General features: G+C 45.5%; 1 protein-coding gene across 4 annotated transcripts in view; it reads right to left on the reverse strand.

Annotated features, from left to right (window-relative positions):
- The window catches only part of SPECC1L (sperm antigen with calponin homology and coiled-coil domains 1 like), a 135,148-nt gene that overhangs the window by 67,172 nt on the left and 51,038 nt on the right, over nucleotides 1-16,938 (reverse strand). For all 4 annotated transcript variants that reach the window (XM_051837119.2, XM_070065956.1, XM_051837120.2 and 1 more), the window contains 2 exons: nucleotides 3,496-3,569; nucleotides 2,222-2,397 (listed from right to left, as the gene is read on the reverse strand). In XM_051837119.2, the coding sequence (XP_051693079.1) occupies nucleotides 2,222-2,397; nucleotides 3,496-3,569 (250 nt within the window). The remainder of the gene's footprint in view (nucleotides 1-2,221; nucleotides 2,398-3,495; nucleotides 3,570-16,938) is intronic.

Consider the following 16,938-nt stretch of genomic DNA (forward strand, 5'->3'; position numbering starts at 1 on the left):
CATGACCATGTAAGACATGCATAGGTCATAAGGAAAATACCGGGTCACTGAGTTACACAGATTTTCCAAATGCCTGTCATTATATAATATATATTTTTAAATCACATGTGTTAAAGTCACCAATGATCTCATCGGACAACTCTTTCAACATGGGAAGCTGCCAAGCCTGCAACTGCAGATATGAATTTTCCAAAATCCTTCTGTTCACTGGGAAGTCCAATTTTACCAACGCACAAACACTGTAACCTGTTCTCCAGGAAGTAACACTCTCTCTTCATCATTCTCAAGAGGCATCCACCAAACACCAAAGTCTGAACATGCAGCTGTCTGCCAGTTACTGCCAGGGAAAATGGTGGCTCACACAGGACTCTCCTCAAGCCAAGCCCACGTGGCGGTACGCGGCAGACGCAGCTCTCCCCGCCTTGTCACAATAGCATTAGAAGACACATCCCGGACTGAGATTCAGCGCAACTAATAATTTACTGCTTCATCAAGGACATCTTGAAGCAAAACCCACACTGCTTTTCAAATGCAAATGTGTGGCACTGAAGACTGTCAGTGACTAGACATGTAACGTGGTGCCACCAAAGCCTCGATTCTTCAGCAGTTTATGTCTGTCTTCCACTCTCAGGGCCTGAGTCAGCATAGTGAGACGAGTAAACATGTCAGTACTGTGGAAACAGTCTGACAACCTCAGGAGGCTACAGACCTCAAGAAGCACAGTGCCACAAGACGCTATCACCTCCAGGGGAAACTTCTTTTAAACAGGTCTCAAAGGCTGAGGAGCTTCCCGGATCCAATGGAATGTTCCCTTTCAAGTATTCAGGGGACCGGCGTTGTGGTGAAGCAGGTTAAGTCCCAGCCTGCTGCGCCAGCATCCCATATGGGTGCCGGTTGGAGTCCCATTGTTCCACTTTAGATCCAGCTCCCTGCTAACGCACCTGGGAAAGCAGAGGGGGATGGCCCAAGTTCTTGGGGTCCTGAACCCACGTGGGAGAAACAGACTGGCTTTGGCCTGGCCCAGCCCCAGTCATTGAGGCCATTTGGGAAGTAAACCAGCAGATGCAAGATCTCTCTCTGCCTCTCCTTCTCTAACTCTGCCTTTCAAGGGAGGGAAAAAAAAAAGTAGGCTTTCAGGAGCAGCTTCATGGTTAAAACACCCATGTCTCACATCAGAGAGATATGAGCGGGGGAAAAAATGCTAACGTGCAGATTCATGTGGCATAAGATAAAATAAGTGAAAATTCCTCAGGCGATGGAAACTCCCTTTGCATTTTTCTTTTTCTTTTGTTTCTTGCATTTTTTTGTATTTCCATTTTTTCCTTGGGTTTCCAAAAATACTACCTGAATATTCTGGTTATTGTCCTGAGCATTTTGTAGGCATTATCTTATTAAATCCTTGCAAGAACACTGTAAAGCAAGTGGTACAGTCTCCATTCTAAATGTGAAATAACTGAGGCTTGGGAAGTTCATGTTGCTCACCCAGAGCACACAGCTGGTAAGAGGCAGAGCTAGGCAGGAGCAAGTTGGTCTGCCTCCAGAGGCCACATTCTTAATCACAAGGCGACCATCTAAAGAAAAGTAGCAGGACTGGATGGTGGGGACAGAGGAAAGGCGAGATCACAACATTCCCTGTGCCAGGGACCCCGTCAGCTCCCTCAAGGTCGTCCATCATTAGCTGGACCAGTGACTTTGAAAGATCCCTAAGAATGTGATACTTTACAGGTGTCACAAAAGGAGGCCCAGAAAAGCTGAGTAACTTCCACTAGATCCAAATTCAGTAGGGTCAGACCCTACATCTTGGGTCCCGCGGCACGGCAAAGCAGGTTAAGCCACTGCCTATGACACCAACATCCCATACAGAGTGCCAATTTGAATTCTGGCTGCTTCACTTTGGATCCAGCTCCTTGCTAATGCACGGGGCAAAGTAGCAGGAGATGACTCAAGTGCTTGGGCTCCTGTCACCCACATGAAAGACCTGGATGGAGTTGTAGGCTCCTGGCCATTGCAGCCATTTGGGGGAATGAACCAGTGCATGGAAGCCCTCTCTCTCTGTATCACTCTGCCTTTCAAATAAATAAAATAAATCTTAAAAAAAAAAAAAAAAAAGAAAAGAGAAAAAACCACCACCCACATTCTTTCCATGACACCACATCACACAGCCTGGACCTAAGTGTCCTCTACTGCAGCCGAAGCACACAGTGAGTTCCTCGGAACATACTTGCGTGACTTGATTTCCTCCAGCTCTTTCGTGAGTTTCTCATTTTTCTCTTGAGCCTCGTGGAGCCGGCGCTTCAGATCGCCAATCTCTTCCTGGGCTTCGGATTTAATGTCATTGGCAATGACCACCGCAGTCTGGAGGTCAGCCTGAAACTGCCGCCATTCCGCAGATTCTTCCTATATCAAAAACAAAACAAAAACACTTTATTTCCAAAAGACAGCAATGAAAATTTATTTCAAAGCAATAAAATTCGCTTATGATTAGATTGCAATAATGTCCTATATGCCCAAAAGGATCACTGATTTTTTTTTAATCCCTTAGAATTACTATTAGCTATTTATAACAGGCAAAGCACCTATTGTGAGTGAACCTGTCAACAAGGGAAAGATTTCCTAGCAGACCTGCGTATGAGGCATCCAGAAACACTCAGAGCACCCAATAAATGTCAATGAGAATAAGGTAAAGCCTCCCCCCTCACACAAGTTTCAAAGCAACCTTATAAAAATAAACATCATCCAATATTTAGAGCTGTAACTCTGAAAAGCTCAGGAAGGTATATAAATGGTATGTGAACCATACAGTGAAAAACTATAAATATCCTGACATCAAAAACTAAAGGGAAAAAAAAATCAAAAGTAAAGGAAAAGGAAGAGGAAGCCAGAATAAAAACACAAACTCAATATAGACATACAAAGCTATACAAAGAGTAAGAACTGCACGGTCTGCTGCTTCCCACAGCCATGGAGGATGCGGGTGTGGCTGGGGGGAGACGTCTCCCCAGCGTCTCCCCTCCACCAGGGCCACAGCTGGGCCACGCCTGGGCCCAGCACTCTCTCACCCACAGAGTGATTTTCTGACATCACGGAAGCAGCCGGAGTAACTTCGGCAGGACCAGAACTGTGAGATCAGCCTTCTCGCCCTCACCTCTGCATCACAGTGGCACTGCTGTTGGCAAGCCAATCAAACCCACAGGAAAACAGCTTAGTTTTGGATATTTTATAATCAAAAGACAATAAACTTTCCAAAATACAACACTTGTCTCCTGAATCCATCATCCTAAAAGTACTGACCATAAATTATTTGTACATTCTTCTACCTAAAGCCTAGCCCCAGTCCTGGTTTAAAAGCAAAGTATTTGCTTTCAGCACCAAATCCAATGGGGTCAGCACTGTCCTTGTATCCACAGCTTAGGGCTAACCACACATACTCAATGACAACACTTCAAATTGCAGAAAACCATGTGTTCTGATGAGATACACAAAGACGCATCCTACCCGGAGTCTCCTGTGCAGTGTCTTGATTTCTCTTTCCATGTCATGTTTTTGGTCCTGGAGCTTTTTAACTGTATCTGAAAAGACCGAGAGAGGTGGTACTTAAGTATGACATTCCAAAAAAGTTATCCTGCCCAAAAGAATTCTTAAATTTTAATACAAAACTTCATTTTTATTATTTTAATTATAATTTTTTATTTGAAAGAGTTACAGAGAGTTCTTCCATCTGTTGGTTCACATCGCAAATGGCTGCAATGGTGGGGCTGGGCCAGGCCAAACCCAGGAGCCTGGAACTCCATCTGGGTCTCCTGTGTGGGTGGCGGGAGCCCAAGTACTTGGGTCATCTTCCGCTGTTTTCTCAGGTGCATTAGTAGGGAGCTAAATTGGAAGTAGAGCAGCCAGGACTCAAACCAGCACTTATATGGGATGCTGGTATCACAGCTGGTGGCTTAACCTGCTGTGCCACAAGGCCAGCCTCAGTACAAAACTTTAAAAGAAGAAATGTCAGGGGCCTGGGAAAGCTGCAGAAGATGGCCCAAGTACCTGGGTTCCTGCCTGCCATGAGGGAGACCCAGATAAGTTTCAGGCTCCTGTCCTGTTGCAGTCATTTATGGAGTGAACAAGAGATGGAAGACTGAGCTCTCTCTCCCTCTCTTTTTCTCTCTGTTAACTCTGCCTTTCAAATAAGTAAAGTAAATTTTTTAAAAAGACTGTTCAACCAACATTACTTTCTAAGAAAAAGATCAAGTTTACAAAAATCAATTACTGGATTGCTTCCTTCCTCATTTAATTCTGAAGCAAAAAAAAAAATTAAATAAAATCCTTAGAAACACACATATTATTGGCTCATAACCAATCAGACCAACACTGACTGCTAATAAAATGTGAGCTTTTAATCGTAAGGGTTATTAATCTAAACTACTTATGCAAGCATAATTTACTTTAAGTTTCAGAGAAGTGGTGAATCAATAAAATTAATTATATAATGCCCAAGGGAGCTGGAATTTAAATTAATTCTACAGGGGTGGGCACCATGGCACAGCAGGTTAAGCTGCCGTTTGGGACCCCACAACTCACATCACAGTGTGCTGGTTCGAGTCCCAGCTACTCCATGCTTCTGATCCACCTTCCTGCCAATGCACCCAGGAACAGTGGAGAATGGTCCACGTACTTGGGTGCCTGCCACCCATATAGGAGAGCTAGATGGAGTTCCTGGCTCCTGGCTTCAGCCTGGCCTAGTTTCAGTTGATGTGGGTATTTAAAGAGTGAACCAGGTGGCCGGTGCCGTGGCTCAATAGGCTAATCCTCCACCTTGCAGCGCCGGCACACCGGGTTCTAGTCCCAGTCGGGGGGCCGGATTCTGTCCCAGTTGCCCCTCTTCCAGGCCAGCTCTCTGCTGTGGCCAGAGAAGTGCAGTGAAGGATGGCCCAAGTGCTTGGGCCCTGCACCCCATGGGAGACCAGGAGAAGCACCTGGCTTCTGCCTTCGGATCAGCGCGGTATGCCAGCCACAGCGTGCTGGCTGCGGTGGCCATTGGAGAGTGAACCAACGGCAAAAGGAAGACCTTTCTCTCTGTCTCTCACACTGTCCACTCTGCCTGTCAAAAAAATAAAAAAAAATAAAAAGAGTGAACCAGGCTGGTGCTGCGGCTCACTTGGCTAGGCCTCCGCCTGCGGCGCCGGCACCCCGGGTTCTAGTCCCAGTTGGGGCGCCAGATTCCGTCCCGGTTGTTCCTCTTCCAGTCCAGCTTTCTGCTGTGGCCCGGGAGTGCAGTGGAGGAAGGCCCAGGTGCTTGGGCCCTGCACCCACATGGGAGACCAGGAGGAGGTACCTGGCTCCTGGCTTCGGATCGGCGCAATGCACCGGCCGCAGCGCACCGGCTGTGGCAGCCATTTGAGGGATGAACCAACGGAAAAAGGAAGACCTTTCTCTCTCACTGTCTAACTCTGCCTGTCAAAAAAAAAAAAAAAAAAAAAAAAAGAGTGAACCAGCAGACAAAGGATATCTCTCTGATTCTTCTTCTCTCCGCCTTTCAAATAAATAAGTCTTTATTTTTCAAATAAATCAATTTTATGGACATTTTTATAAATAATATGTATATGATAAGTCAATTACTTCTCAAATTATTTTTGCATAATATGGAATTTTTAGAACAATTTTAATCACCCTGTAAACTTTAAAAAAAAAATCTCATGAACACCAGCAATATGAAAAGAACCATTCTAGACATAGACAGAGTGGCGATACAAAGATAAAGCCTAGCACAGGCCAGTCTCCTTGGAACCAGAAACAGAAAAAAGAAGTCACAGGGGCCAGTGTTGTGGCATAGCAGATAAAGCTGCTGCTTTTGACACTGGCATCCCACATAGGTGCCAGCTGGACTTGCTATCCTGCTCCCTGCTAATGTACCTGGGTGAGTATCGGGGAATGGCCCAAGTGTCTGAGCCCTGCACTTACATGGGAGATCCACTGGAAGCTCTTAGCTCGAGGCTTTGGCCTGCCCAGCCTGGCTGCTGTGGACATTTGGGGAGTGAACCAGTGCATAGACGATCTCTCTGTCTCTCCCCCTCTTTCTACATAACTCTGCCCTTCAGATAAATAAAACAAATTTTTTTTAAGATTTATTTTATTTGAAAGAGTTACAGAGAGAGGTAGAGACAGAGAGAAAGAGGTCTTCCATCTACTGGTTCACTCCCCAAATGGCCGTAATTGGAGCTGAGCAGATCCGAAGTCAGGAGCCAGGAGCTTCATCTAGGTCTCCCACGTGGGTGCAGGGATCCAAGGACTTGGGCCATCTGCTACTGCTTTCCCAGGCACATTTACAGAGAGCTGGATCGAAGTAGAGCAACCAGGACTCAAACTAGCACCCACATGGAATGCTGGCATTATAGATCAGGGCTTTAACCTGCTGTGCCACAGCGCTGGCTCCTAAAACAAATCTTTAAAAAAAAGGGGGGGGAGGGGGCCAGTGCTGTGGCATATCGGGTAGAGCCACCTCCTGTAGTGCCAGCAGCCCATATGGGCACCAGTTTAGGTCCCAGCAGCTCCACTTCCGATCCAGCTCTCTGCTGTGGTCTGGGAAAGCAGTAGAAGATGGCTCATCCACTTGGGAGACCCAGAAGAAGCTCCTGGCTCCTGGCTTCAGATGGGTACAGCTCCAGCCATTGTTGTCATCTGGTGAGTGAACCAGCAGATACAAGACCTTTCTCTCTCTCTCTCTCTCTCTGCCTTCCAAATAAATAAATAAATCTTAAAAAAAAAAAAAAAAAAGAAAGAAAGAAAGAAAGAAAGGGAAGTCACGTTCTATTTGGAGGTTCTGCTCTAAAATCCATGTGAGGTAGTGTGTGTTGTGAGGCAACAGATTAAGCCTCTGCTCAGAGGGCCATATCTCACATCTCTGGTTCAAGTTTTGGCTACTCCCTGCTTTCTTTCTTTTTTTTTTTTTTTAATATAAAATAAATCTTTTTTTTAAAGACTTATTTTATTTATTTGAAAGAGTTACAGAGAGAGGTAGAGAAAGAGAGAAATGTCTTCCATCTGCTGGTTCACTCCCAAGATGGCCCAACAGCCGGAGCTGCGCCGTTCCGAAGCCAGGAGCCAGGACCTTCTTCTGGGTCTCCCAGGTGGGTGCAGTGGCCCAAGGACTTGGGCCATCTTCTACTGCTAACCCAGGCCATAGCAGAGAGCTGGATCGGAATAGGAGCAGCAGGGACTAGAACCAGCACCCATATGGGATGCCGGCGCTTCAAGCCAGGGTGGTAACCCACTGTGCTACAGCACCAGCCCCTCCCTGCTTTCAATACTAATGCACCTGGGAGACAGTAGATGAAGACCAAAATGCTTGAGTCCCTGACACTCATGTAAGAGACCTGGATGGAGTTCCAGGCTCCTGGCTTCAGCCTGGTCCAGCTCAGTGTTGCAGGCATTTAGGAAGTGAACTAGAGGATGGAAGCAGGCTCTCACTCTCGTTCTGTCATTCTGCTTTTCAAATAAATAAGTCTTTTTTTAAAAATTGACAGATGAGTTAGACAGTGAGACAGAGAGACAGAGAGAAAGGTCTTCCTTCCATTGGTTCACCCCCCAAATGGCCGCTATAGCCGGAGCTACGCTGATCTGAAGCCAGCAGCCAGGTGCCTCCTCCCGGTCTCCCATGCGGGTACAGGGGCTCAAGGACTTGGGCCATCCTCCACTGCCTTCCCGGGCCACAGCAGAGAGCTAGACTGGAAGAGGAGCAGCTGGGACTACAACCTGGTGTCCATATGGGATGCCAGTGCTGCAAGCAGAGGATTAGCCAAGTAAGCCATGGCGCCAGCCTAAATAAGTCTTTTAAAACAAATAAGTAAATAATAACTATGCTGAAGGGGGAAATGCCAAAAGGGAGCGCCATGCTGGTAACTGTCACTCAAGTCTGCCACAGCTGGCTACTCTGACAGCCCAGGAATCAATCACTTTCTGTTCTGGTTAAACACCAGACAAGGCACTCACTGACTGGTATAATAGAGACAAATCCTTTATTCGTGCCTGATGGAACAAAGACATAAGCCTCAGCCACTCTCACTCATTGCCCAAAAGAAAGATAAACACTGGAATTTATTCTGTGCCCTTGAATCTCAGTTGGGTCTCATGCCCTGTTGCTTTTATACACCTGCATTCTTTCCTAGGTTCCCAAGGCCCTGCACGCCCACCTGAAAGACCAGTTCCAGGAATTCTCCTCCGCCTGCTGCCCCTTACCCCCACCCCCATCCCTAGCCTTCCCGACCTTGGGGTCAGGGCCTTCTGCCACATGTTCCATCAATGTGGATGCTGGCATTTGGTCAGCCACCTCTACAAATTTATTTTCTCTGAATAAATTCGGTGTGGCTGCAGATTCATAAACTGCCTCCTCTCTATTCTGTGCCGCTTTTCCTAACGTTTTTGGTGCCCCATGTGAGGAGCCTCTTTTCCTAACAGTGCCCCCTCCCTAGTCCATCCCAGCTTTTTCCCTGTGTTCCAACTCTGCCTTGTACAGCCTTCCCATGAGCTGCTGCCAACATGATCACATTTCTTTGCACATCTGTCTCCACCACCAGGCTGAAAACACTTTAAAAGACAGGTGTCTTTATAGTCCCAGTTCCTGGCACATGGTAGGCCACTAGAACCGAATAAATGCATAAATTTATGCAAGCTAATGGTGAAGCAATAAGAGCAAGCAATAGTGAAATTATTACCTAGAGTTTTTAAAAATTAGTATTCTATTAACAGAACTTAACTACTGTCAGGAACATCCTGACTGTACCTATTGGCGTTTCTGAGAAAATAACATTCTCTCACATTTCTTATACTTAGTAGCAGGAACCCAGGAGTACTGAACCTGTGTGCAAGAACACAATCAGAACTCTGCCCCCAGCTCACAGACTTATTAGCTCCTAGCCCAGACCTGACGAGACACAGGCGTGTGCTCCTGACTGTTCTCAGATCGTTCATCTTCTTCCTCGTCCCAGTTCCATACAGGACCTGCTGTTCTGGAACCTCTGTGATGCTACCTGTGCCTTACATGCAATGCTCTCATTGGGGGTTTTTGGTTTTTCTTTGTTTTTTAATTTGAGATCTTCGTCCCCAGAGGCAAGCATCTGGAACCAGCAAGGGAACTCAGCTCTGTGACTTCACACACAGATGAATTCGGACACGGAGAAGGAGTAGGGACAGACGCTGAAACATCTCTAGTGTTGAAAACATTAGGGATCACAGCTTTCATTTATACTGTACCCATTTATATGCAAGAAATGCTTCAGAACTGAAACAGGTGAACAAACAAAAAACGCCAGCAGCATAACTTCTCCTCACATTTGCTGAAAAGTGCTTTCCTTTACTCCTGAGCACCAAGGATGCCCTTACTTTAGACAAAATTCACACAGGATGAACAACTGCAAATCTTACTATCTTAAAAAAAATCCCTTTTCATATCTGGCATCTTGATCCTCAGGTGACATGGCCATCTATCTAAGACTGATCACAAAATCCCAAAGTCCGAAGCTCCTGAATCCAGCTTTGTCGCGGGAGGCAGTGGTGACAGTTCAAGCTGCCATGCTCCTGGCACCCACGTGGGAGACCAGGATTGTGTTCCTGTCTCCTGTTCCCAACTCCTGTCTGCCCAGCCAGCCCTGGCCTTGGTGAGTACCTGAGAAGTGAACAGCAGGTAGGAGCTCGCTCACTCTATCTCTGTCAAATAATTTTTCATTCTCAAATTTCCTTTTGTGTGTGTGTGTGTGTTCTTATCTTTTCTCTTTACCCAGTACTCACATAATCACTATTCTTAAAAGGACATTCTTCTCTCTGGCGTTACACATCTGTTGCTGTCACATCTTATTACTGCTCCTTTTAAACAGAAGGGAGCCAGCAGCCAGTGGACATATTTAGACAAAATAAAGCACGCTGAAGTGTCTCTAGGGAGTATGACTTAAACCTTACAATCACGTCTGCATTTCTACTCTGAAATAGAAAGTATTAAAAGTGACAACAGGTTTCTGCTCCCTGGAAACAAAGGAGCAAGTGCTTCAGGTCTTGGTTAGGAGACTCTTAGCAGAAGTGCTGTCAAGCATGACTGACGGTCGCCTGGGGAGGTGGCACTGCCCACCCCAATCCCCTGCACATGGTTTCCTTCCTCCTCCAGGCTCCCCACGCAGGACGGACACTGCCCTCTGCTGTCCTCATCTCAACAGCAACCTTCAATCCATCAAAGAACAGAAGAACTACTACCATCTCCTTAACTTTCCGTTAAATTCAAGCTCAAATTTTACAGTTATTTTTATCCTAAAAATCAGGCTAATAGCTATGCTCGTTGCTTTTTGACCAGCTTTTCCTGAACAATTTGTAACAATGCCCTCTTTGTTTAATAATGGGGTACATTATCTTTTTACCACTGAGGACCTACAGTCCCTGATAAATCAACCATAATTCATCCTGGCTACAGTTGGTTAAATACCTGTCAGTCCCAAGCAGCTTCTGTAGGTACAGGATCTACCTGTGACTCCTAGGGGCAAAAAATTATCAGAGTTCACAAGCAACCCTTCCTGCCACCTGAATCCTTAGAAACCCCTGGGAGCTATCACCAGTGCTAATTCAGTCTGGCCTGCGGTCAAGCACTTCCCACTGACCTCCAACTGCGATTTTTTAGAGGAAAGGAAAGGACAAGAGTAACTAATCCATTAGAAACCACACCTCGGGGCCTGTGGCGCAGTGAGTTACGCTGCCACCTGCAATGCCATCATCCTATATGAGCACAGGTTCAAGTCCTGGCTGCTCCAGGTCCGATCCAGCTCCCTGCAAATGCACCTGGGAAAGGATGCAGTTCTAGGCTCCAGGCTTCAGCCTGGTCTGGTCCTGGCTATTGTAACCATTTGGGGAGTGACCCAGTGGATGGAAGATATCTCACTCTCCCTCTGGTTCTCAGGAGCAACAGGTCCAGGATTCCTGATCAGGAAGAGGACACAGAAAAGCTTCAGATGAACCATTTCCTATTTTTTTAACCTCTTTTTATTCACCCCCCTACAAGCAGATGTAACTTTTTTCCCTTGATTCTAAAAGTAATACATGTTCACAAAAAGTCTGGAAAACAGAAAAAGCCAACAGAATGAGATTACTCATTATCTGCATTTGGCATACATCCCTCCAGTCTTCTTGCGTGTTTGTGTGTGTGTGTGCTTTCTTTAAAAGAAAAACAGGGGAACAGGCTTGGCATAGGACCACAGTTAAGACACTGCATGTGACCCGCGCCGTGGCTCAATAGGCTAATCCTCCACCTAGCGGCACCGGCACACTGGGTTCTAGTCCCGGTTGGGGCGCCGGATTCTGTCCCGGTTGCCCCTCTTCCAGGCCAGCTCTCCGCTGTGGCCAGGGAGTGCAGTGGAGGATGGCCCAAGTGCTTGGGCCCTGCACCCCATGGGAGACCAGGATAAGTACCTGGCTCCTGCCATCGCATCAGCGCCATTGGAGGGTGAACCAACGGCAAAGGAAGACCTTTCTCTCTGTCTCTCTCTCACTATCCACTCTGCCTGTCAAAAAAAAAAAAAAAAAAAAAAAAAAAAAAGACACTGTATGCAACCCTTCCAATTCTAGCTTGCTAATGCGTACCCTAGAGGGCAGCAGACGATTGCTCAAGTACATGGGTCTCTGCCATCCATGTATGGGTCTCTGCCATCCATGTGGAAGACCAGGATTGAGTTTTAGGCTCCTGGCTTTGGCCTGGCCCAGCCCCAGCTGTTGCAGGCAATTGGAGAGTGAATCTGTGAATGAAAGATCTTGTCTGCCTCTGTCTGTTTTCAAATAAAAAAAATTTTAATGTTTGTAAAAAGAAAAGAAAAAATTGGATTATGGATTTATACTGTTAGTCTATCTAGCTGTAGATAATGGACATTTTTATTAATAAATACAAATCTGCAACATTATTTGATGGCCACACATTATTCCATCAATTGAAAATACCATTATTCATTGTAGCAACCTTCTGTGAACAGACAGGCTCTGTTCATTTATTAGTAAATGGCTCCTTCATTTATTATAAATACAGGGAATGTCTTTACAGCACTGTTCAGATTATGATGGGAAGATACATTCCTGGACTTCCCTGAAAGATGGAGTAAGGGCCATCTGAAGCTATCAGCAGGACAGGCCCTGAGTCAGGTCACTAGAAGAACTGACTGAGGTGCACAGAATGACTTCTGAGAAGTCACAAAGTTACGTACTGTATAGAATCACATGGACATCAGCATTTTTAAGGGCACACATATCTTCCAGCCATTCCAATGTCATGTTACATTTTAAGCTCTTACTGGTTTTTAATTACAAAAGTAGCACCCATGGCTCATCCTTTCCTATCCAGTGGCTTCCTCCCAGGGCCAGGACACACAGCCCCTCAGCTGCTGAAACAGCAGCAGAGTGGAGACACACCGTGTGCCTGGGTTATCAACTTGGTCTCAAAGGCTGAAAGCATGCATTCCTGTGTGCACATCTGCAAACTTGTAAGAATGTTTCCGGAGGGCAGATTTCAGGCAGCGATTACTGAATCAGTGCTGTACTTTTAAAATTTGCATCAACATTCTGAAAAGGCTGCAGCAGTCTGTGTGCCATCAACCTCTTCCTTCTGCTTGTTGTCAATCATTTTAGTTCTTGTACACCTGCTAAATGAAAATGGTATCTTGTTTTATTTTGTATTTCTATGTTTTTCAGTTGATCAAGCATCTTTTTCTATCTCTTTTTTCAAAGTCTTATTTATAATTTAAACAGGCAAAAAGACAGAGAACTCCCACCGCTGGTTCATTCCCTGAATGTTTGCAACAACCAGGACTAGGCTAGGCCAAAGCTAGGAACCAGGAACTCAGGTCAGGTCTCCCCTGTGGGTGGCAGGGACCCAAGGACTTGAGCCATCACCTGCTGTCTTCTGGGATCTATAAAGGTGGGAAGTTGGAGTCAGGAGCAGAACCTGGAATGGAACCCAGGCACTCTGATATGGGACACAGGAGTCTTAGCCAGCATCTTAACTACTAGCCCAAATGTCCAGCCCTCTGTCTTTTTCTGACTTAATCTATTTATCTAAGTAAATCTATTTCTGGCTTACTTTTATTAATGGAGTATCCTGGTCTTACTGATGTATTTGTTTAAATGTTACAAATATTTCTCTCAATGCCATGTACTTATGGTACTTTGGTGGAATTAAAAATATTTGCACATAGTTAAATATAAGAGTCTTTTCCTTTGTGGCTTCTGCACACTGAGTTGATTAGAAAGGCTTTTTCCCTGGGGCTGGCTCTGTGGCGTAGCAGGTAAAGCCGCCACCTGCAGTGCTGGTATCCCATGTGGGCGCTGGTTCAAGTCTCAGCTGCTCCACTTCCCATCCAGCTCTCTGCTATGGCCTGGGAAAGCAGTACAAGTCCTCGGGCCCCTGCACCTGCATGGGAAGATCCAGAGGATGCTCCTGGCTCCTGGCTTCAGATCAGTGCAGCTTCAGCAGTTGCAGCCAACTGGGGAGTGAACCAGAAGATGGAAGACACCTCTCTCTCTCTCTCTCTCTTTCTCTCTCTCTCTGCCTCTCCTTCTCTCTCTGTGTAACTCTGGCTTTCAAATAAATAAAATAAATCTTAAAAAAAAATAATAAAAGAAGGGGGCGCTGTGGCACAGCAGGTTAATGCCCTAGCCTGAAGCACCGGCATCCCATATGGGCGCCGGTTCTAGTCCCGACTGCTCCTCTTCTGATCCAGCTCTCTGCTATGGCCTAGGAAAACAGTAGAAGATGGCCTAAGTCCTTGGACCCCTGCACCCACGTGGGAGACCTGGAAGAAATTCCTGGCTCCTGGCTTCAGATCGGCGCAGCTCCAGCGTTGTGGCCATCTGGGGACTGAATCAGCGGATGGAAGACCTCTCTCTCTCTCTCTCTCTCTCTCTCTCTCTCTCTGCCTCTCCTCTCTCTGTGTAACTCTTTCAAATAAATAAATAAATAAATCTTCAAAAAAATAAATAAATAAAAAAGAAAAGAAAGGAATTACACAACTCTCCTGTATTTCCCTCTGCTACTTCCCTAATCTCAAACAAACTCTGGCTCACCAATCACTAGTATCCAGGTAAGATCAAGTAACAGGCTCCATTTCAGGAACCACAAAGGGTAGGTGTTATGGGTGCAGTGGGACTTGTCACCCCAAAACTCATGTAGATGTTTAAAACCTGATGTCCTAATGCTAACAGATGATGAATTGAGGGTAGAAATTTGATCTAATAATGGCTTTTGAGAAGTGAGTCTGGTAGGGGAGGTAGTTAGGTCACTGAGGGCTTGTTCCCAAACGGTGGTTCTCATGAGAGGGTTGATCACTGTTTTGAGTTCAAGTTCCACCTAGTTGTTCTCTCTCCACGTCCTGGCTCACCATGTGACAGTTCCTGTCCCACCATGACCAGGCTCCATCAGACACCAGACTACAGGGCCACTTGATCCTGAGAGGCAACTTCCAAACTATAAGCAGAAATAACCCTTTCCTTCCCAAGACACCCCCTCCCAGATATTTTAGTTAACAAAAACAGACTAACACAGTAGCAAAGGCACTTACGCTAAACTGCAAACACCCACAGGGCATTACCATGCACACAGGGCATTACCATGCACATAATAAGTGGTTGGATCAAGCTGCTGTGACCGACAACACACTGCCGAGCCGGACCTGAGGCCTCACTGTGCCACTGTTCTCCACACCAATTAGCTCTGGTTTGCTAACACAGTGGTCAAATCATTAATCTCATTTCTTTGGGTTTATTTAATATGTTCCTTTCTGCTGTTTCTGTTTTAAATTCTTTTAAGATAATATAGTGTCTAATAAGTCCTGGCTGGTCTCTGTTACTTTTAAGTATTAATTAATTAAGAATTAATATCAGTGACTTGCATGTTCCTCAACAACTACAGGAGCTGCTGATCTACCCAGGGGCCTCTGCCCTCAATACAGTAACTAAAGGCTCCATAGGCAGTAACTACCTACAGGGGGTCCCCTCTGCATATACAAGTGGGGAGCAGGAGACTACAGTTGAGGTGACAGTGGTGGATCCATTGCACTGCTGGGTCCAACTGCATTTTCTTGACAAAATCACACCACAGCCTGCAATTACTTCAGGCATGAGTTCACTTCTCTTTTTAATGCCAAAGTCGCTTCAGGAGCCCCTAGCGTCGTGTTCTGCCTCCTTATTTAGAGAAGAGTTTGAAACCAACAGGAGGCTGGGGACAGATGCCAGAGTCAGCACGCTGCAGAGGAGAGGAATTCCTTCAGAGTAGCACAGCTGCTCCTGCTGCCTTCCCAGTCCCCATCTCCTCAAGCTCACCGGGAACAGAGGCTCGGCGTTCTCCTGGACTACAGGTTTTCCCATTCCACTTGGTTGCTCCATGTCCCCAATTTTATCTACTTTCTATATTACAGAAATTACTCAAAGATTTTCATGTAGTGATGGGACCCTTCCCATTTTTTCTATCCAGTTTAGGTTCACTCTAATTTTTAGGCTTCTTCTGCAGTATCAATGGGACTTGAAGAGGGAAAGGAAATATATGTGCTTTTTCTGGCCATCATCGAGAACTGGAAGTCTTCAGTGAGGTTTTTACATCAGATCCCAAGCCCTGAGGGCAAGCTCCTTGCAGTGTAGTACTGATGAGATCTGCGAGCCTCCTGGAACTCTAACTACAGGTGTTACAAAGTTTGGTATTATCTCACAAGTCACTATGCTCTGTTCAGTTTCTTCAATCTTTTTTCTCCCAGTTCTTCCAACTGGATAATGTCCACTGATTTATCTTTCAAGTTCATTGGACTTGGTTTCTTTTCTTTTCTTTCTTTTTTTTTTTTTTTAAATTCAAGAGGCAGAAAGACTGATGGTTAATTCCCCAAATGCCCACAGCAGCCCTACTGGGCTGAAGCCAGGAGCCTAGAATTCAGTCTGGGTTTCCCACATGAGTGGCAAGGACCCAACAACTTGAGTCATAACCACTGCCACCCTGTACTAGCCAGAAATTAGACTGAGGGTCATAGCCACTGCCACCCTGTACTAGCCAGAAATTAGACTGAGGGTCATAGCCACTGCCACCCTGTACTAGCCAGAAACAGACTGAGGGTCATAGCCAGGACTTGAACCCAGACACTCGGATATGGGGCATGGGTGCCCTAACCAATGTCTTAACTGCCAGGCCAAATATCTGTCCCCATTGGGTTTTCCTTATCTCCAATTTGTTTTTTAAATGATTCAGTAAGGATTTTTATATATATATATATATATACACACACACATACACACACATATATATACATATACATATGTGTGTGTGTATATATATACATTAGACGTCAAATTTTCAGTTCTACAATTCTAGCTTGACTCTCTTTTACTTTTTATTTCTCTGCTGTGGTTTGCCATTGAATAATTTATTATAAGTGTATTTTCCTCTATATCCTTGAGCACAGTTCCAAAAGCTTTTTTAAATCCTGTCTGCTGGGGCCAGTACAGGACTCAGCAAGCAGGTCAAGCTACTGCCTCAAATGCCAGCCAACATCCCATAATGGCCAGCGTTCCACACGGGAAAGCAGTGAAGGATGGTCCAAGTACCTAGGCCCCGTCACCCAAACGAGAGATTCATATGGAGTTCCAGGCTCCTGGCTTTGTTTGGGCACAGTCCTGGCTGTTATAGATATTTGGGAACCAGTGGATTGAAGATCTCTCTCTTTGTCTGACTCTGCTATTCAAATAAATAAATGTTTAAAATAAAATAAAATAAAAATCTGCTAATTCCAAAGACAAGAAGGATCATCTTGGAGTAAGTGAGGAGTGATTACTAATGGATACAGGGTTTCTTTTGGGGATGAGATAATGTTTTCAAATTAATTTATGGTAATGGTTGTTGAAACACTCCACAGAAGAAAAGCCTGATTTCTCAATTAATAGCATTCCCTGTCATCA

The sequence above is a fragment of the Oryctolagus cuniculus genome, chromosome 21, assembly GCF_964237555.1.
Source record: "Oryctolagus cuniculus chromosome 21, mOryCun1.1, whole genome shotgun sequence".
Taxonomy (NCBI): Eukaryota; Metazoa; Chordata; class Mammalia; order Lagomorpha; family Leporidae; genus Oryctolagus; species Oryctolagus cuniculus.